Genomic DNA, 21,464 nt, shown 5'->3' with positions numbered 1-21,464 from the left:
AGCCCGGGAGAGGACGTGCTAGCGCATGCATCTTGCTTACAAGACACTGTTGAATACAGAAAAGGGCTTGGAGCCCACCCATTGCTTACCATTTGTTGGCTTGCATGGCACTTTCCAGCCTTGTAATTCGTCAAGGGAGGCCTAACATAATTTCCGTTCCTCTCTGTGGAGCAGGGACCAAGCACTGATTGATTCAACTTAATCAGTGCCTGTCCGTGCTCCCTACGTGATTGAGGTACTATTTTATTCTTTTTAACTTTTAGTGCCCTGCGAACAGGTGTGTGACTAGCAAAAACGTATCCAGCAGGACCAACAAAATTGCAAAGATTTATTTTCTACAGTTAGCTTTCTTATGTTGCCACATCTTCGTGTCTCACTTTGCGCTTATTATTTTTTTTTGTATTTGATCGTTAGTGCTGTTCTCAAAACATATGGATTATTTTATTGCAAGGCGACATTTCTTATGTGTAATTTCTCAAATTATGCTTTAAAACATAATTGTGCAGTATACCCCAATCCACCCCACTGCAATCCAGGTCAGTCCACCCAACCCCAACCCACCTCACCCCACACCAATCAATCCCACTCAATCCAGTCAACCCCAGAGCAATCAAATCCACCTTATTTGAATCCAAACCAGACGCCCCAATCCAATCCACTCCAATCCACCACACCCCAATACCTGCAACCCACCCCACTCCAATCCAAAACAATTTGCCCCATTCCAATCCGAAACAATCTCCCCCACTCCAATCTTCGCCACTGCAATCCAATCTACCCCACTCCAATCCAAAACAATCTGCCCACTCCAATCCTACCTCACCCCACACCAATCCGCCTCACTCAATCCAATCCACCCCAGACCAATCCAATCCACCCCACCACAACCCACCCCACTCCAATCCAAAACAATCTGCCCCACTCCAATCGTCCACACTCCAATCTACCCCATTCCAATCCAAACAATCTGCCCCACTCCAATCCAAACAATCTGTTCCACTCCAATCATCAATATTCAAATCTAAACAATCCACCCTGCTCAAATCTGCCTTACTCTAGCCTGCCCAGCCCCAATCCACCCCACTCCAGTCCAAAACAAACTGCCCCACTTTAATGCAAAACAATTCTCCGTACTCTACTTCAATCCAATCCACCTCACCTCACACTAATCCAATCCACCCCACTTCAATGCCCCCCACTTTAATCCAACCTACCCCACCCCAGTCCAGCCAAATCCAAACTACCCCACTCCAATCCACCCTACCCCACCCCACTCCAATCCCATACAATTCACCCCGCCCAATCCAATCCACCTCAATCCAATCCTCCCACTGCAATCCAATCTACTCCACTCCAATACATCCCACGCCAATGCATTCCACCCCACTCCAATTCATCCCACTCTATTTCACCCTATTCTATTCCTCCCCATTCCATTCCACCCCACTCCACTCCACCCCACTCCAAACCACCTCACACCAGTCCACCCTGCCCCACCTCACCCTAATCCAATCTACCCCACCCCACTCCAATCTAACCCACTCCATCCAGCCTATCTCACTCCAATCCACCCTACTCTACTCCAATCCACCCCACTCTTTCCCTTTTCAATCCACCCTGCCACAGTACAGTTCACCCTACTCAATGCAATTCATTCAGCCCACCGCACTCCAATCCAATCCCTCACTCCAGTCCAGTACAATCCCCCCTCCACTGCACTCTAATTCATCCCACTCCAAACCACCATACTGTAGTCCAGTCCACCCTGCCCCAATCCAATCCACCCCAAACCAGCCTAATATACCCCACCCATTTCAATCCACTTTAGTCCAGTCCAATCCACCCAATCAAGTCCACCCACTCCAATACACTCAATCCAATTCACTCTACCCCAATCCAATCCACCCCAATCTACTCCAGTCCAATCCACCACACTACCTCAATCCACTCCAACCAACTCCACCCTAATTCCACCCCACTCTACTCTACGCCACTCCACTCTATGCCACTCCACTCTACGCCACTGCACTGTACGACACTCTCTGCCACTGAACTCTACTCCCCTCTATTCAACTCTACAAATCTGTACTACCATTACCCCAGTCTACGACACTCTGCTCCCCCCACTCCACTGTAGGACAATCCACGGCACTAACTTTTAGCCATGCTGAACAGCACCCACGTGACGAGCTTCCTGTACCTCTCGTCTCCTCTGTTTAGTGACATTTGGGGCCCCTGAGCCTCGCAGGAATGCACCCTGATTTTCATAGGCAGCAGTCACCACCTTCACCCACAGACTGTGCCATCAGCGTTCAGCACATGTTCTGCAGATATATTGTTAGTGCGGGAGCAACTAGTTCCCTAGGATTATTGTCATATGTTTCCCATTAATGCAACATTCGGTAGGGTAGGCAATGAAGGCTGCTTCTGCTTTTGTCTTTCTCTCGTCTCAGAACGGCAATGTGCAGTGCCTCTACCGAAGATGTCCTCCTATGCCCTGTGCGGAGCCTTTCAAGGTGCCTGGAGAATGCTGCCCCCAGTGTCCAGGTACACCTATTGCATGCCTTATTTAATTTTATTTGACAACAGAACACTTTTCAAAAGTCAAAGGATCCCCAGAATGTGAGGCCCAAACGGGTCAGTGATAAAAGGCTAGCGGCATTAAGTTATACATGTAAGTGTTTTTGCTGGGAATCTAGGTTCATGCTCCTAGTCTGGTGAGCTGCAGTGCACTTGAACTGGGTAAGATTCATCCAGTGCACATCAGTCCTGGCCTGCCCTCTGAGGGCATGCCTGTGTGGATTCATCAGATGTGCTGTTGATGTTAAATTGTTCATTTGCACGCATCCATTGATATCTGAATTCACTTGTAAGTTGCTGGTGAGATGCTGTACCTCTCAGAAGCTTAGCACAAGATTAGAGAGAAGAGAGGGATAAAGTAGCAGCTAACCATTAAAAAAGCTAAAGAGCCCTCTCTTCACAGGAGATGTCGCCCAGCACACATCTGCATATGTTAATTATAATTAGCTTGTCCCACTGCACCTGGATTGGGGCAGTCCATATCCATAGAAACAAAGAATGAGGGCCAGGCCTTTGGAGCGAAACACAAAAGTAAATCGTCTTTGAAGCTGTGGTGGTAAGGGATCAGGCAGATGTGCCAGCTAGGGGTTGAGCTGAGGCTCTCAGGGAAGCTCTTTCCATAGACAAGTAGCAGCCGCTACATTGGAGTGTCCCAGAATGCTGTGCAGGAGGGTGTGGACAGGGTGGAGTGATGATGTGGCACCCTCGAACTGGCCAGGGGTGCCAGTCTTTTAGAACTTTCCATCCCATCTCAAAAACCAATCCACAAGAGAGAGACAGATGAGAAGACACTGGACCTGGGAGCAGCGATGGAGAAAGAATGCCCAGCTGGGAGGAGAAGCCACCTGATGCCACTGCAAGGATGGACTTCAGGACTTTTATTCCAGCTGACCCTCAGGGCTAGCAGGGTCTCTCCAGGCTGACTGCGAAACAGTTTGGGGAAGGGTCCTGCTGAGGGGCCCTGCATAGTTCCCCTGGGACTTCTGTGTACTGGCACTTGACTCCAAGGACACATAAGTCCTCTACTAGTAGCCCGAACGCTGTGGAACATGAGGAGTGCAGCAGGGAGGGTGTTCTGCAGAAGGGCTGGCTGGCTGCGGAAGAGTTGTGGAAGACACCCCCCCCCCCCCAAACAGTAGAGAACATCATGAGCCCAGGCGAAGGACAGGTCGGGCCCAGGAACCCAGAAAAACATTCTCTCAACAAAAAACACCCTTTGGTGGCCTACAGGCCTGAAGAAAATGCTCCTGGTGGCTATGGCTGGACACCAGAAGCAAGGCGAGCTCAATATCAACAAAATATCCCTAAGGGACCAGAGATACAGCCTGGTGCCCTGGGGGTCTGGGCAGAGAACCAGAGAATGAAGCACATGATGGTCTGCAGTAATCTTCAGAAATAACCCTAGGGTGGGCCATGGTCGAGTGGTCAGCGCTTCTTCAATTCATGATGTTATGATGGGTAGAGGGCACACATGGGGCCCCGTCACTGAGCCTTACTTGGCCCCGGGTCTCCCTCTGACCAGAGCCTGATACAACCAGGATTCCTCCGGGCAACCCATCCTCAGAGGGGTGACATAAAACCAGAAGGTGCTGCAGCGAGCAGCCCTCACTGGCCCCGAAGGGCCACCAGCTCCCATGGACCAAAGACAGGCAGGTGCTCCTCCTGCCCCCATATCTGGGGAATGGGTGTGCTTGGCATCAAGACCCTCACCCATGCTTGCATTGAAGCGAGCGGGAGAGCAGTTGAGTGGAACCGGCTACAGTGCGACACCCAGGAGAGGTGCACCGGACAGAGGGAGCCAACTGGGACTTCAGGGTATTTGGGATTCCCCCAACACCTGCCAACAGATGCTATATGTGGGTGCTCCGGGTGAGACGGGGGCACCTGTGATGAGAACTGCACAAACTAACGCGAGGCAGCAGCTGCAGAAATTTGCTCATAACCTATTCAACACACTAAAGCTTACTCCATAAGGTCCTTTGGTGGGCCACCAAATCAGGTTATTTGAATCTGTGGTGCTCCAAGAAAGGCAGCGGCACCACTCACCTTCACTGAGCGTGTTGTGGGGGTCTTCAGGAAGCACAGAACCACCTTCCTGTCTCCCCAGAATTGCTTTCTTCAAACTCACTCTACGTTTCCCAGGGGTTTGAATCCCTGACCCTGGGGGCAGTTACATGTTGGAGCTAGTGCTTTGGCATCTGAACTCTGGGGTGTGGGGATCTCTGCTGGGTGGTGATAAAACTGCAGTAGCAGCATAAAGAAAGACTCCAGGAAACATTTATTTAATACCTTATTTAATTGATAAGGATAATAACTGACAATGCAAGGTGTTACAGTTAAATGAATGCTATTGACTGTCGCTATTCCCCCGTTGATTGTGGGTTATAACATGTATTGTATATCGGTTCTGTCCCTATTGACTGCAGCGGTGTTACATTGGTGAATTATAACATGTGTCTCCTTTAACTGATGTGGTGACACCCTGATAAACTTAGTAGGCTTACCTTATTGATAATGACACCCCCTGATAGGCCATATTGCATCTAGTATAGGTGGGATGTATTGGGATTATATGGTACAGGACCAACTTGGACTGTAATATGAGGGTATCACCAAAGATATTGCTATCTACCTAATTGTGCATATTTGCAATTCATGAATAAGATTCAGTTGTGTGTGTAAAAAAATGTACTTTCGCTTGTTATAAGAAAAAGCCCTGACTGGACAATAATTTATTGAATGATGTTGTTGCCTACTGTGGGAAAGTGATTAATATGTAGTGTGGTTGTGAGGCTTTACCAAGTCATAATGTCACAATCTTTATCAGGTCCAGTTAGGTTTGTTTGAAAAATCTTCCCTTAGTCATGGGTAGCTGTGTCACAGAGCAGTCAGGCTTAGACAAAGGAACACATGTAAAGCATTGAGGAGTACCAAAAAGTGAATAAGAAAGAAACTCGACACAATAGGAAGAGGTGTGGCACAGCGGCCGGTGAAGCTGACTCCGGAGCGCAAGGCTCACGGTTTGATCGCCGGCTGCAGCTCAGTTCAGCACCATGTGACTCTGGGCAATAACTCTCTTATTCTCTCCGACAGCAACCAGTGCCTTGAAAGCCATAATGTGTGATATGTTCATGCTTTACAAATAGGAATTATAATAAAAATCGAACATCGATGTATTAAAAAAGATTGTATTTTCAGCTTTAAACAGACACCAGAATGACAAAAATCTATGAAGAGGAATCAGATATATGATTTTTCAATAAAACATAAATCCCTGCCTTTCAAAAATGCATCAAATCGTTGCAATCTACTGACATTTTCGTTTAGGGTAAGTTACAAACACACGGGTGGAAATGCCCTTAGCAGGTACTTGACTGGGCAAGTCTGATAAGCCCAGCATGGGTGATGGAGATATTAGTGATCTCTCAGTGTGAAAGCAGAGGGATAATGTATGGATAACAGCAATCACAAGAGTATTCTAAGCTTACTGGCAGTGTCCCAAGGGACTGATAAAAAAGACAGACCATCAGTTTTTTGTTTTTAAGACTGTTTCCTATATGATCTCCAGAGGACAATAGTTTGCATACCACATGAATCTATTACATATCGAAGCTTCAGAAACAGTGTTACAGATAACTAACTTGTTATGGCCACTTTCCTGGTTAACATCTTACTTTGTGCCTCATCACAGTTCCTCCAGCTGAATGCCACTATGCTGGATCCTCTTACAAGCACATGCAGCGCTTCTATGATCCATCAGACAAGTGCCGTGATTGCATCTGCAACAATGGAACAATAACATGTCAGCGCAAGCCGTGTGCCCCCATACAGTGCACCCACCCACTGCAACAGGACTGCTGCCGGACCTGTGAAGGTAACCTCTACCTTTTTCCTTTCTACTGCTATGCTCGGTATTAATAATTGTGTACTGTTTCTCAATTGGTAACTTGCATCTGCTGTTCTCTGGGGGAAACATCCTTAACAACGCGGTCAGTACACCGCAATGCTGTTACATCGCGGTTGTTACAACAACCGCGATGTAACCACGCAATGCCATTACAACGCAAGTCTTTACATCGACTTGCTCTAGATGGCGAGCTAACATTAAAAATAGTGTTGTTTACTATCCCAACACCTTCCCTTCTGATAAGTGGACTGGAGTTGGAATAGTAAATTACACTTTTCTAATGTTAGCACGCCACATAGCGCAAGTCGATGTAAAGACTTGCGTTGTAAAGGCATATTGTGGTAACATCGCAGTCATTGTAACGAATGCGATGTAACAGCGCGTATTGTAATAACACGCGTTGTAACATCCTACAACCGTTTTCTGGCAGACAAATCTGCGGCCTTGCTTGGAGGCATGGCTGTATGTGCATGAATCTGCACTCCCTCGCACTGAGATGTGCTGCTTCCCAATCTCATGTAACTTCCAGCACCCAGTCCGACTTCCATGCACTGTCACAGACATCTGCACACTAGTACTCATAGCTTTGCAGCAGTGCTCACTACCACATACCACCTCTGTCCATTATGCTTTGCAGAAGCAGAGTGCAATAAAAATAACCCCTCCTCCGTCACAACCAAATACATGCTAATTACAATTAAAAGGTGTGTAGATTTCTGCTGGACATCAGTCTGCAGACCGAGGGCTGTTCATGCTAAGACTGGATTCACAAAAAAGTGGTTGAAAATTGCTCACTGACTTTTTGTGAATCTAATCTAGTTTTGTGAATTCACCAACAGGCCAGTTTGTAAAATAGGGAATCATTGTGAGTTGCAGACCAACCTGCCTTATGAATAGTAATTAGGATGTTGCAATGTACGATCGGCTAGAATCACAGGCCCATTGACCTGTAAGGGTCAGCAGACCACCATCTCTGTGATTGCTTTTCAAAAATGAAATATTTTTGTTTTACAGCAGCACAATTTCATTAAAGGAAACATGGTGGCTTTATAAAAACAAGTTTTCATTTTTGAAAAGTTTGAGTGAGAGTTGTCAATGTTCCCTTGGACCACTGCCTACCCCCCAGAAGCAGCCACTCCAATTCGTAAAATGGTAGGTACCATAGGGGGCCTTTCCTCTTTTTGAATGAGTTACCACCCAACTTTGGAGTCAGTAACTTTTCAGTGGTTTATGACAGGAATTATGGTTGTAGACCATTTATACCCCAGGGTCTGAATCAGGGGCGGTTCCTCCACTAGGGTGGAGGAGCGTCGCCCCACTGCTTTCTCGCAGTGCATCTTATGTTTGGTTGCGGGCGTTTGGGCGGGGCTGCTCTGTGAGCAGGACAGGGGAGGATGTGGTGTGCCCACTCCTGAGTGCGCAAAGACTGTTTGGTCGGACCTTTGACCCACCCAAACCAGTCATGCAGCCTGCATGGAGAACAAGGTCTCCCAATAAGCCCCTAGCTGGGTGGTGTCCTGACCAATCACAATGCTGCTTGCAGCATTGTGATTGGCTTAGGAGAGGGAGCCTGGCTGCCTGCTTCCTTGTCCAGTCGGAGGCAGGAGAACAGGAGCATAGAAGACGCAAGACCCGGCCGGCGGAAAGGTAAGTTAAATTTTTTAAAACATTATTATTATTAAATTAACCCACACCACGCAACCTCCCTGCATGACCCCACCCTCCCCGTGAGACCACCCCGCTGGCCGTGGCTGGTCTGAATCACTATTTCGAATGGACATCTAAGCTTCACCCCTTCCAAATAGTGATTCATAAACAACTACACTTGGCAAACTGTCCACAAGCAGGAAACTGTCTACAAAATTGGAGGAGGTTCTCAAATGAGAATTAGTCCACAATTAGTAATAGTCCTCAAGTGGAAGCTGACCACAATTGAGCAATCTATTTCACTAGTTGGAAACCTGAACTGTTTTAGGAAAATATTAACAAATGAACACTTTACACAACTGAACCTCCCGTAAAGGGGGATGGTATTAAGGTGGGGAACGGGCTACAAGTGGCAAAGGATTAATTCATGGACTACTGTGAAAGCACTAAAAATGGCCTCGTTTAAGACTTCCAAATATTTGGAGTTGGCCAAAGCACAGGAGACTTTCCAGAAAAAAAACAGAGAAAGGCTGGCTACACATAGGAAGCTACCCATATTAGCAAAACGATCTAAAACTGAGAAAAACGCCCACCCCACGGAAACTATTGATGAATGATAATTGGAACACTTTCATAATCTCTCTTAGTATCCACAGATTTGACATCTCATACCTTGTCCATTGAACAGATACAGGACGTTTTAAGCTTCTGGACTAACCCTAACAAACTTGCACAAAACACTGAAAGTAGTAGATGTTATTTATTTATTTCACTTTTTTTATATAATGCTGTTAGTGTACTTCACATAAAACAATATGGAGAAGATGGTTCCTTTTTACAATGCAAAATACAACTACATTTAAATGGATATGTGACATTTTTTTCTCAGCCCAAAATGATCTTATGGTTCAACGTACTTGCATACATATGTGTGGATGCAAAATGCTTTCTTATGGCATCGAGGTTTATCATAAAGCAACAGATTCTCTAAGAACTCTATTTTGTAGGCGGAACTCAAATCTTTTTATTTACTTCAGTACTTTGAAAAAGCGATGGATTGAATGCTTGAATTAATCTCAGCCACTGGTAAATACTTGAAACTCTACCCAGTGCAAAATAGCAATGAACCTTAATGGTTTTGGGAATGCTTTTGAGCTTTGATATCTTTGGTCTTTTGTAGGTTGTCTACTGCATGGCCGGGAGCTGGCCAATGGAGAGCAGTTCTCGGACCCTTCTGACCCATGTAGCATGTGCGTGTGTTGGGAAGGCAGTGTTTCCTGTGAGCCACGTGCCTGTCCGATCTTGGAGTGCCCATTTCCAGTCAAAGGCCACTGCTGCAAGGCGTGTGAAGGTGCGGAGAAAGGGGGTGTAAGCACACAAGCAAACAAGGCTTTCAAAAGGTTAACTCTGGAATGGGGCCAGGCTGAGACTTATTTTTGACACAATGTTTAGGAACAGAAGTTGATCTCACCATAGTCAGGAGTGGAGACCGTAGGCTAAAGGAGGCCCAAACGTTACCAGACTTTCATAATCTCCACATATAATAGTATTATATACAAATAATCTAAATGAATATTTACATGTGTACCATGCACAACCTTGCTGTAAAGTCATGGGAGTCTTTAATCCGGTTTTTGTAGCTCTTTTGAAGAGTTTTCCAAGAAATGGTGTGTATATATGTATATATATATATATATATTCTCTCTATATATATATATTTATATATATACACACACACACAGATATATACAGATATATCTTATCTGTCTGTGAAGAGCCTCTTGTTGGGTGGTTTTTATTTCTCTGGAGTCCAGTGGCTCTAGGTTTTAATGCAATCGTAAGTGTGATAGGATTTTTAGTTTCGTCATCTCATCTTTCCATGCTGCTACTTTGATGGTCAGCAATTCTCCTCAGCCTATATGTTTCCAGGTGTATTGAGTCATGTTTTTCTACTTCTGGCTTCTAGCTTAGACCTTTCCCTTATTCTTCTGGTGCCTTACTTTCTAATGTTAAAGGGTTAAATGTTTTCTTGTATAGAGCTTATCTACTAAGCCTTTTCTCTTCATGGACTTTTCTCTGCAATGTGTCTAGAGCACAGGACTTTTTTTACACAGCAAATAAACTAAGATAACTGCATTGGCTACCCTTTCTAAATGAATTTCTACTGCAACTTCAAAAATCCAAGGTCTGGGAGAGTTTTGGATTTTAACTATGCAGTTGGCTAATACACTCCCCTTTTTAACCATCAAGGTTGTGGAATTCAGGCAGTCTCAAGTTAATCTCTCTCTGCTACGATTATGACCCCTTAGACCCGATCTCATTCTTCTCAACACCTTTCTCCTTTTGTATTCCTATTTATTTTCCTAATTCTTTTCTTTTGCATTCTCTTCTATTGGAAAGGGAACTGTGCCTTAGTTGATGTACTTGCCTATTTCTATCTGACAGCCCCTGCTTGCCTCCACTGGCAAAGTGGGATTTCTACCCTAATCCTGCCCTCACCATTCCCCTTATTTCTTTGGTACTTGTTTTTCTCTTGGGCTCTTTTGAAGGTCCCCTTCTGTACCTTTGGTCCTCTGTTACATTTGTGAATCACATGCAGATTTCCCTCTCCCTGTAAGATCTCTGACATTACATGCCCTCTTCACACTGAACCCACAGGAGTCTTTCATCCTCTCACTGGATTACTGTCCTTGTGTGAACCACAGAGATAACTCTGCTGTGATTTCTGAAACTGCACTCTCTTTGGGAGCCACGCTGATGTTATCCTTACTGGAGGGAGGCAGGATGCAGTTTGTGATACAATCCATCACATACATTTTGTGAAATGCAGCACTTTATCGCTCTGTGGTCCTATAACCTCTATATATATATATATATTGGTCATGTGATCAAGGCCCTTCGCGGGCTGAAACGCGTCATGGTCGACTTGGGGTTTGGGCTCCAATAAAGAATTAAGCACCAGTAAAGGGTTCGTCTCGTCTTTGCTTAGCAGCTTCCAAGACGTTGTATGCCTCATATATATATATATATATATATATATATATATATATATATATATATATATATATATATATATATATATATATATATATATATATATATATATATATATATATATATATATATATATATATATATATGTGTGTGTGTGCTCAAGTATATAGACAGGCACGCACACACACACACAAGCGCACAAGAAAACACAATACACATGTTCTGATTTATGGTATTCTGCAGTGCATGTAGGAATGTAGCAGGGTTTAACCTAAACTCTGTTCCGTTATAGGTTGTGAGTACCTTGGCGAGGAGTATTTGAATGGCCAGGAATTCACAAATCCACAGGACCAGTGCAGCCGCTGTGCATGTTTGAATGGATTTGTCCACTGCAACAAGAAACCCTGCTACAAACCTGGCTGCACTCATCCTATTATTATTTCCAACAAGTGCTGCCCTGTCTGTGAGGGTAAGCAATCTTGGGCCAGAAGACATGCCCTGTCTATCCGGGTAAGAAAGCCCTGGTCATTGCAATGAAGGTATTATCTGTGTGTAAGTATGCTCAAGATTGGCAGATCCTGTCTATACATACACATGCACTCAGGAAGAACCTGTCCTGAATGACAGGGTAAGTGCATGCTGGAGGGAACTATCTTAACGGTGGGAGCATGTGCAATCCATTGAGATCTGTCCTCACTGTGAGAGACTTAGCCTCACCTTTGTACATCCTCGCCGCAGTGACCTACAAATGACTATGTATTTAAAGGGGTATTTAAAGGGGAGAGAGACACTGAGGCAGTCCCTTTTATTGCTTTTATTCCACTTTCTTATTTTTCGCCCCAGGATGCTTCTACAATGGTGTGGCCATCAGTAATGGACAGAGCTTACCTGACCCAGCAGAGAAACAGTGCTCGCAGTGCACATGCAGGGTAAGTGGAGCTTCCCCTCCTAAGCCCTCCATTTATGTATGATAGGAGTGATGTTGAAGTTCCTTTTAATCTTCTTTGGAATCAGTCATATCCACATTTTCTACACCAAGATAGCTCTGACCTTTCTTGGCCTCCAGAATTCCAGTGGAAACATCCACAACTATGCTTCTCAATCAATAAATTAATCATAGCATTTATAAAGCGCACTACCTACCCATGAGGGTCTCAAGGCTCTAACTGACTCCTTAGAATCCTCTGAGGAATGTCTCCCCAGGTCCCTAAGATCACACGGGGTAACATCCACAATTGATACCAGCTGGTGTCACATGTCTCACCACCATTTCATTTTATCCCTGAAATTGCCCTATATTTTTCCTTCTTGCTGCTGTTATGCGACCCCTAATCCCAAGGAACCCATAAACTACACTTCTAGTGCTCCTCAAGTTGGGGAGTGAATGGGGCAGACCCCTCCCCACTTTTTTGCTGTGATGTTCAAGGTTTCCCACCACAGCAGTTCTTGTGGGCTATCCATTTGTGTGGTGGTTCTGTAGGATCTAGGACATGATGTGAGTCTTACAAACCTGCTCTACCTTGCATACTTTTTGAGGAAGAAGATCTGTCCCAATCCGATTGGCTGAAGGTCTAAATTGTGGGGATGCACCTAAACTGATTGGCAGTGGATTAATGCCCACCTGCAAAGGGCTGTGATAAGCTGAAACATTACCATAGTACTTTGAAGACCTACATCAATGCAGCCCTCAGTAGGTCTTTTTGCAGTGATTGATGAAAGTCGAGCTGAGTGCTGCTGATTTCCTCAATGCTATCACTTTTGTTTAGGCCCTTCTGAAGCTCTGTTGGCCTGCCATTCTGCTGACCTTGCCTGCGTGGAAGTACCCAACTAGTTCACATAATCCACTGATGCTGACCAAGAGCATCAAGGAGCCCTCACCTCTCTTTGATATATAGAGAAAAATATTTCTCAAGATCAGCCTAAAAGAGCAGATGAGCTGAGTGTTGACAGTTCCTGGCGAGCACACTCCTCCCTGTGTATTGTACTTGTTTTACTCTGCTTCTGTTCGATGTGGTGTTAAGCAAGTGCCCATCACCATTCTCAGTGGGAAGGGTGTCCAAACCTGTGTCCTTCAGTTACTCAAGGGTAGTCCCTGGACAATCTTTGGTGTAAGAGTGTCCAAGAGCGTTGGGTAGTTTGCTGGTTGGATCTAGTGCTCATGCAAGGTTCTGTGTGGTCCTTTTGTATGCCCTTTCTTCCTGCCCCATAAAACCTGATTTGTCTGAGGATCAGAACCCTGACTGGCCTTCTTAAAATCAATCTCTTCCTCTATTAAAGGAGAGGCGTACTACTGTGTTAGTAGTATGTTTGGGTTCAAAGAAGCCCACCTTTACAGTACTGTAGAAATACTAACCCTTCACTGGGAGACAAGGCAACGTTTTTTAGATTTATTCGTTTTAAATGCTTATAGACACTGGGAAATATTAATTTGTTAGTGTCTTGATGACTTTCCCTAAACTTTGCAGTAATTAAATTGTGTTTTGCACATAATTTTAAAACTATTTCAATCAGCGAAGGATTGCAGACAAATGTATAATCCACAGTGGTGATGGAGCCTTATTTAGAGTGACAGTGCTTTCACCAATGTTTCATAACAGAAGTCCTAGGGATGGTGAAAAATCCAAGCGTTTCACAAGAAACAAGTTAAGCGAGTCATGTCCATTCAGCATGAGAGGGTTAAAAGTGTGGTGTATAGCCAATGTTGTTGATTTAGAGTAACCTGTCACAAGTGTGTATTACTAACGCATGGTGTGGTAGCGCACTTTAATTTATAGACAGCACAAAGTTCACACTGATATCCAGTTTTACTGATAAAAGTACATAGCACACAAACGATAATGTGTGGAAATCAGTTTTCTGCAAATATTCAATGTTAGCACATCACCAAGTAAAGTGTCTTGGGGCCTGATTTAGATTTCAGCAGATGGGTTACTCCCGTCCACCGAAATATAAATCCAATAATATCCATTGGATTTATATATCGGCAAACGGAATATCCATCACTGTTGTGATGAAGTAACCCGCCCACCAATATCTAGATCAGGCTGTTAATTTGTTTGATCCTCTGACAATCGTCGTTCCCATCACATGTTAGTATTACAAAACATTTCCTGTCCTAACTGCAGATATATTTGGAAATATGTGTATAGTGGTTTGTTTTCTGGTATTTAAAATGTATTATGTGTTAGAAAAAACTGATATCCTACACCCTTTCCTATCACTCTTGGTACCCCCACAAGAGCAAGATAGTCAGATAGTTCACTTTACAAAGTCCTCTAACTTTGCAATCAGTGAAAGTGAAGTAAACACCAATCTTCAAGTCAAAGAATAAGCTGTGATTTGTCAAAAAACATAGTCTGTAATTTGACCCTTGTCTGTACTCCAACATTGTTATTTTGGGGTTGCCGCAGCACTGCCAGCACCCTTACTTCTAGAGCCTATAATGAGTTATAACTTCTGAATTAACATTCCATATTTATTGTGATGACTGTATTATTCAGTATTTAGCCTCAAACTTCACACTGCATATTTTAAGCTAGACCTTGACTGCTTGATTAAGCTACAAGGGAGAGACAAGCACGTTGGGAGGCCAGTTTTCTATCTCAGACACAGTTATCCACATCAGAGTCAGCAGGCAATACCTGCAGTTTAAACTATGATAATACCAGATTGTTTTTGCAACATCACAGATTTGTAACAAAAAGCCTGACCAGCCTTTAAGGATATAGTCCGATTTTGTCTAAAATAATCACAGTCTTCTTGAATGACCTTTCGAGCAATTCTCACAAGACCCCCTAGGGGTCTCTTTGAAAACATTCAGGGCCCGATTCACAGAACTGAATACCAAAAGTAGTAAGTGCATTCTGTGAATACCAAAAGTAGTAAGTTTAGGATTTTGTCTTAAGTTAATTCTGTGAATCGGGCCCTCACATTTGGTCTTCATAGAACTTGGAGACTCTTCTTGAGCACAGTTAGGTGTGTTATTTAACCAGTCACATCTTGGCAGCTGAAATAACATCACATTGCCTTTGTGCCTTCAAACCGCTGCTCCTGTGATGGTAGAGGAAATGAAATATTTTCTCCATGGTGAATGACCATTGTATGTTTCACTTTAAACTGTTCTTATTGAAATGTGAGGTTACATAAATAAAAAAAGTTCTTAAGGCTATAACGACATAATACGAAAAACATCCCACTTCTAAGTAGTATTAGTTAAACATTGCCCCTCTTCCTTCTTTGTCCAGGCTGGTTCTGTGCAGTGTGTACGTAAACTGTGTTCTCCTGCTCCCTGTCAACATCCAGTGATGGGACCCTGTGACTGCCCACTGTGCCAAGGTGAGTGTGACACCACTGAGGAGTCAAAAGGCCACTTTATGAATCGAGTGTCATATGCTAAACCAGTGTTACACTATCATCTCTTGTTGTTGAGCAGCCTGGAACAAACATTTAGGGGTTCATTCACAAAGGTAAGCTTACACTTTTGTGTAATTTTACGATTGTTTGCTATCCACACAGGTCTTCTACTAGTGGTGAGTCTTCGCACATAAAAAGATAGGGCAGTCCTATCTTTTTATAGGAAGAGACTCCGCAGTTGTAAAGACACTACTTGTAAAATACCTTTGTGGATAACAAACAATCATAAACTTACACAAAAGTGTGCTTACCTTTGTGACCCAGGCCCCTATACGACTCTTTGCCAGGCTGATCATAAAGCATGCTCAACATTGTCTCAATGTAGGTGAATATTGAGTAGCACCTTTGTATAATACCTCATACCATTAATTGTCTTATCACATCTAGGGCCTTCTCTGTCTAATGGGGAGGTGAGTGAGTTGAAGGGGACGAGTTAGAGTTAGGACGGTTTGCAATCTAGTTTGTATTCAGATCTCCAGGTCAGAACAACTCAGCTGCAGAAATGGAGCTTGGTGCAAGATTCATCTTTCCAACCTGAAGTTTCTACACCACATAGAAATTATCTTGGTAGTACATATACACACTGTAGATCCTGAGGACAGATTATAAATGCACTTAAACAAGTGAGTTGAAATTAAATAAGGATTGGCGTGCCTTGCAAGGAATAAAGTAGAATCAAATAGCAAAATTATATTAACAATTTAAATATCCGATGCATGTTTTTGGAATTCTTATGACATCCAAATTGCAGAACAGAATTTCTCCTAACGTATTTTCCCCAAACCACCACTGGCCTATTAATCCGTACCGATCACTCGCATATGTAATTTCCCTCTTTAGACTAGATCTGACAAGTCCATAAAGCAAAATCTGGATAACCATCAACAGAATTCTTCACTGACCATTGTGCATAACATGACATAAGGCAATTCAGCTAAAATACATTTTTCCTGAGGCCATCAAATTGAGAGGCTTCTTCGCTAACAGTGACTTGACAAAGTGCAGGTGGTGCCTTCCATTTGTGAATTATCAACTGATCAGTAGAATTACCCAGTTGCAATTGCCAGAGCCCTGCATTGCTGACTAAGTACTTGATAAAATATATTTTTTTAAACTAAAAAAACTGTCAGGGTTCTTCCACCACATTCTCATCCTTTGTTTTTCTTTTGGTTCAGTTAAAGTTCTGTCTGGTTTATGTGGAAGCTTAGCTTTTACATGCTAACATGCACAAGAACATCTGCATTTGTGTTAAAACCAATAAAGGAAAAGGTAAGAGTTAATACTTTAAAGTGCTACAAAAAGTAGTCACTTTATGTAGTGTACATCCAGTGCACAAATTCTTTAGGCTCTACAATCTATTGGGGCATAAGAAAGGAAAAGGTTGGGAAGACATAACATGCCAAAAACTGCAAGGCAGGTGAGGAAAAAGGTTACTAACAATATTCAAGAAACAGCATACACCTCTTGGTGTAGTACCTTCACCTGGTGGACAGCATGCATCAGCAAGCCCAAGATTGGGAACTCCACCCACAAATCCTACTCCTTTACTTCCACCAGTTTGGTGTCCCACAAATGGACCTGTTCACGCACAATAACGCAAAATGCCCAAACTGTATTTCTAGGTACCCACACTTGTCAGGGATATTTGTCTATACTTTTCTTCCTATCTCACTCCTTCCATATGTTTCTTAGCTTGATGAGGCAAACATACCTCACACTCATCCTGATGCTCACTTGGGCCAGACAGCTTTGGTACTCAATGCTCTTCGAAATGTCCATCAGCCCTTATGAGAAGGTACCCTACAGTCTGGACCTATTCAGAGAGCATCGGCTGAATGATGCTCCCAGACAGCTTAACTTAGTGGTAAGTCGCCTGAGGTCCTAGAGTTTGGCTTTCTTAGTCTCCCACAAGGGAGCATAACTATCCTCCTTGCAGCTCACAGACCTACTACCAGTGCAATTCATGCCATAAAGTGGAAAACACGTATCCACTGTTGCATTCCTATGCAACTGGGCCATCTAAAACCTAGCGTCCAGAACATTATATGCTACCTCCTGCACCTGAAAAAGTCGAGTCTCGCCTACACCTCCATACATCTATACCTCATCTCTGTGACTGCCTTTATGCAAAACAGGGAGCATCCCCCCCCCTCCCCCCCGTTTAGGCTCTCTGTCATCAAGGCATTCATGGAGGGCCTAAAGAGGATCATACCTCCCAGTGTGCATCTTGCTCTTGCATGGAACCTTAATGGTGTGCTCAACAAAAGCATAGGTCCCACTTCAAACCTTTCCTCTCTTGCCCTTTAGAGTTTTTCTGTTGGAAGGTAGCCTTTCTTTTAGTCATAACTTACTTCAGCTGCATCAGTGAGCTGCTTGCACTGACTGCAAGAGCCTTTTTTCAGGTTTACAGTGAGAGGACTGTTCTCAAAACTAATCCTAGGTTCCCCTATAAGGAAGAATCCCCCTTTCACCTCAATCAGACTATAGTGCTCAAAGTCTTCTTTCTGCAGTCAGACCCTGTAATGTAGCAAGCTCTTCATACTCTGTATGTGAAGCAGACTTTCATATACTATATCAATGGAACTAAGACCTTTCTCAAGTCTAACTAGCTCTTTATCACCTTTCTCAAACACCACAAAGGCCATCCCATCTCAAAGTTGGGCATAGCTAGGGGGATAGAAAAGTGCATCCATAACTGCTACCACAAAACAAAAACAACCCTACCTCTTCCCCTAGTGCACACTCACCCACCCAAAAAGGCACAGCCGTTGCCTTTTTAGGCAGCATCCCACCAGCTGACATTTGTAAAGCAGCCATTTGGTCAAACCCTCACACATTCACCATACATTATTGTGTGGATATCCCAGCATGTCAACAGGCTATGGTTGGCCATACTGTATTAAGAACTTTGTTCCACACATCTGCACCATCCGCAGTCTCATCACCACTTATAGAAGGTACTGCTTCAGAGTCTGTGCAGAGCCTATGTATCTGCAGCCATTCATGTCACAACTGGAAAATGTTACCCTGTAAGCATCTATTCAGAGGGTGTAGTGCTGTAGAACCATTTGCACCCACACTTCTTCTCAGAGCTTGTCTCTGCTGCAGATCTCTCTTCTTGTCACCTACTTTCTTGCACTCACATTACGCACGGTCGCCATGCTACCTTCACTTGCCATTCCATACAGATGCTCACAAACTGTGCAAAAAACAAGCTACCATGAAGTCAGTTCCAATACTTATTGTCCCCAAAGGGAGGAATCACAATGCATCACATGACTGGAAAAGAAAGAATAACAACTTGCTAACGTCCACCCCCAACACTATATGACAGGAGTATGCAGAGCATGTGAATCTACAGCATATACACTACGAATAGATGCTTATAAGGTAAATAACATTTGCCTTATCAAAGAGGACTTGTGCATGTGACCTTGATGACCTTTCTAGGAGAGTCAGGTGAATTCCTTCTGGTGGAATGCATTTATGGTGTCTAAGGACTAAAGTACTTTCCAGCAAAAACTCATTGGAAACTTGAGCAGTAGAATGTTGTAAGTCCTGTAAAGTTTTGATAACTAGCCAGACTTCCACAATAGACCTTTTAACAGATTTCGGCATTTCATCTTAGGAGTCTATGTCTGTCTATTCCTCTTCCTCTTTAGTGACTCCAACAACAACAAAATATTCCACTTCATTAATGGTAGCAATCATATCCATATCTTTGCTTGTAGATTCTGCTTGTTGCTGGCTAGGTACGGGGATGCAATCAACTGTGGTATTGTTATTGCTAGCAACAAGCACAATTTTAGATGTATATTCCTGCATTTTGTAACAAAGACAAAGAATCCCTCTTGTGGGCAAGTAACCACAATAAAGGGCATGAAGTTTGTGATCAGACAAATTTGCTTACCCAAACAAAGTGAAACAGGTGATTGATAGCCCATACACATGCTAGCGATTCCAATTCATTCTGGAAGCTAATGCTATATTTCCATGCTTTTTGCCTTGCTTGATGAATGGCCAATATCACTGCCATCTCCATTATGATGCTTTAATTTTCTTGGGAAAAGATTTAAGGTGGTCAAAGAGGCAATACCGTACATTTACATTTTTGCCTCAGAAGTGACCTGTTCACATTCATCTTATTCAAAGTCTTTCCTTGAAGTAAACATGCAGTGACATGGATAATTAACTTTATATTGAAACAAGTCACAATTTCACGCAGATAAGACTAGATCATTATGTGACAATTGAGTGGAAAATTAATTAAGAATTTCAATATGTGACTCCACATCTTTAGAAAAAAATCTGGATTTTATCTTCATAAAGATTCAGATTTTGGAAAAGGCAATACATGCTTGCTGAAAAACAAAGGCAACCAATACCAATTATAAAGCATCCTCTGGTGACCAAAAGTCTAAATAGAGTGATGAAGGTGGCTAATTTTATGGGCTCTGGTGCTAATTCCACTTGACGATATGCTGTTCGTTGGGTTGAAAAATAGTAACGTCTGTAGTGTGCACAACATTTAGTTTGTGTTGGGCTACACTAAGTCAGCTAAAATGCAACTGTTCAAACTTTCAGGTCTACACAAGTAAATAAATCCTTACTGCTCTTTTTAGTGTGGACAATGGGAAAACACCATTCTGCAGTCTCCACTTCAACTATGACACCTTGTGCAATTAAATCTTCTGCCATAACATACAAATATTCCCTGACACTCTATAGAACTCTGGTCGTTTTTCTTTTGACTGGTACAACCTAATGTTGTAGAACAATTGTATATTGGAAACCTTAGAGCTTGCTTACCTCACTTTTTGTTAAAAACATCTGGAAAAACATTTCACTAATGTACTTGCCAGGTCACAGTCATCAAATGCTAACACTTGCTTTGTAGCATAAGTTAAGTGTTATCTCTAGTCTGCTTTGATCCCACGCTCCTAAAAAACTGATTCATTATATGGCAACCTAGATTTTATTTCAAGCTGATCATTCTTCAATTTCACATCAGTGCCACCATACCCCAACAACTCAATGGTATTTCTTTCAAAGATATGGCTGTTATGTCAGAATCTTGTGCCTCCTTTGCATTGTTCTCAAGGACCTTATCAATGTAAGCCTTAGTAATGATAGTACATGGTGATCTATGCTCTATAACCATCAATTCCTGACCTAAAGCTTGTATCATACACATGAAATTATCTGTATCATCCTCACCAGCTACACAATTCACAGCACTCAATGCACACACCATTCTCTTAAGCTTGTCCCAATCCTGTTGTAATGATTCATCCTCTCTTACAACTGCTATCCTCAAGGCTAAGACTTCTTGCCCTCTCTACACACTGTGGCAAAGTACCCAAGTTTGTCAGACAGTCTATATTTTTTGCCTAACGCAAAAAAAACCTTGTATGAAGCCACATGTGAAGTGCTACCAAAACAAAAGCAGATAAATCAAGCATCACATTTTCTTTCGTGGTTTCCATCTTATTTGCTCTAGACTTTAAACTGCACACATCAACATGCTTTTTTATCCTCTCTTCATTAACTTCCTTAACACAAGAAACCAATAGTCCAATGACTGTAGCAATGATTATTACATCATCAAGTGATGAATCTCTTATTACCCATAAAGTCTCTTGTATTTTCTTGGAGCTAGGGTTAGCCCTTAATTGATTCAGGTTAATTGTGTCTTCTGAGACTCCCAGGTTACATATGTTGGCCAATCCCCCTAACACCGTCAAAAGCTCACCAAAACATTATTTGGGTGTTTTACTACAGGTGTTAAAGTGATCATGTTTTAGAGTTACTGTTACAAAGGGATTGAATCTTCTCGTCAATCTAATAAAGGCATCCCCAAAAACACTTAAATCTCAAAAATTTTACACACAAATCTTAAATCTCACTCTTAAATCTTAACACT

General features: G+C 43.0%; 1 protein-coding gene across 1 annotated transcript in view; it reads left to right on the top strand.

The window, feature by feature from the left end:
* Positions 1-21,464, top strand: part of KCP (kielin cysteine rich BMP regulator) — a 694,272-nt gene that overhangs the window by 408,386 nt on the left and 264,422 nt on the right. The window contains exons 33-38 of the mRNA XM_086918865.1: positions 2,454-2,547; positions 6,272-6,454; positions 9,315-9,485; positions 11,421-11,597; positions 11,972-12,057; positions 15,373-15,463. Coding sequence (XP_086774991.1) covers positions 2,454-2,547; positions 6,272-6,454; positions 9,315-9,485; positions 11,421-11,597; positions 11,972-12,057; positions 15,373-15,463 — 802 coding nt within the window. The remainder of the gene's footprint in view (positions 1-2,453; positions 2,548-6,271; positions 6,455-9,314; positions 9,486-11,420; positions 11,598-11,971; positions 12,058-15,372; positions 15,464-21,464) is intronic.

Source organism: Lissotriton vulgaris, chromosome 1_1 (genome assembly GCF_964263255.1).
Source record: "Lissotriton vulgaris chromosome 1_1, aLisVul1.2, whole genome shotgun sequence".
In the NCBI taxonomy this organism is placed as follows: domain Eukaryota; kingdom Metazoa; phylum Chordata; class Amphibia; order Caudata; family Salamandridae; genus Lissotriton; species Lissotriton vulgaris.
This window is presented reverse-complemented; position numbering and strand designations above follow the sequence as displayed.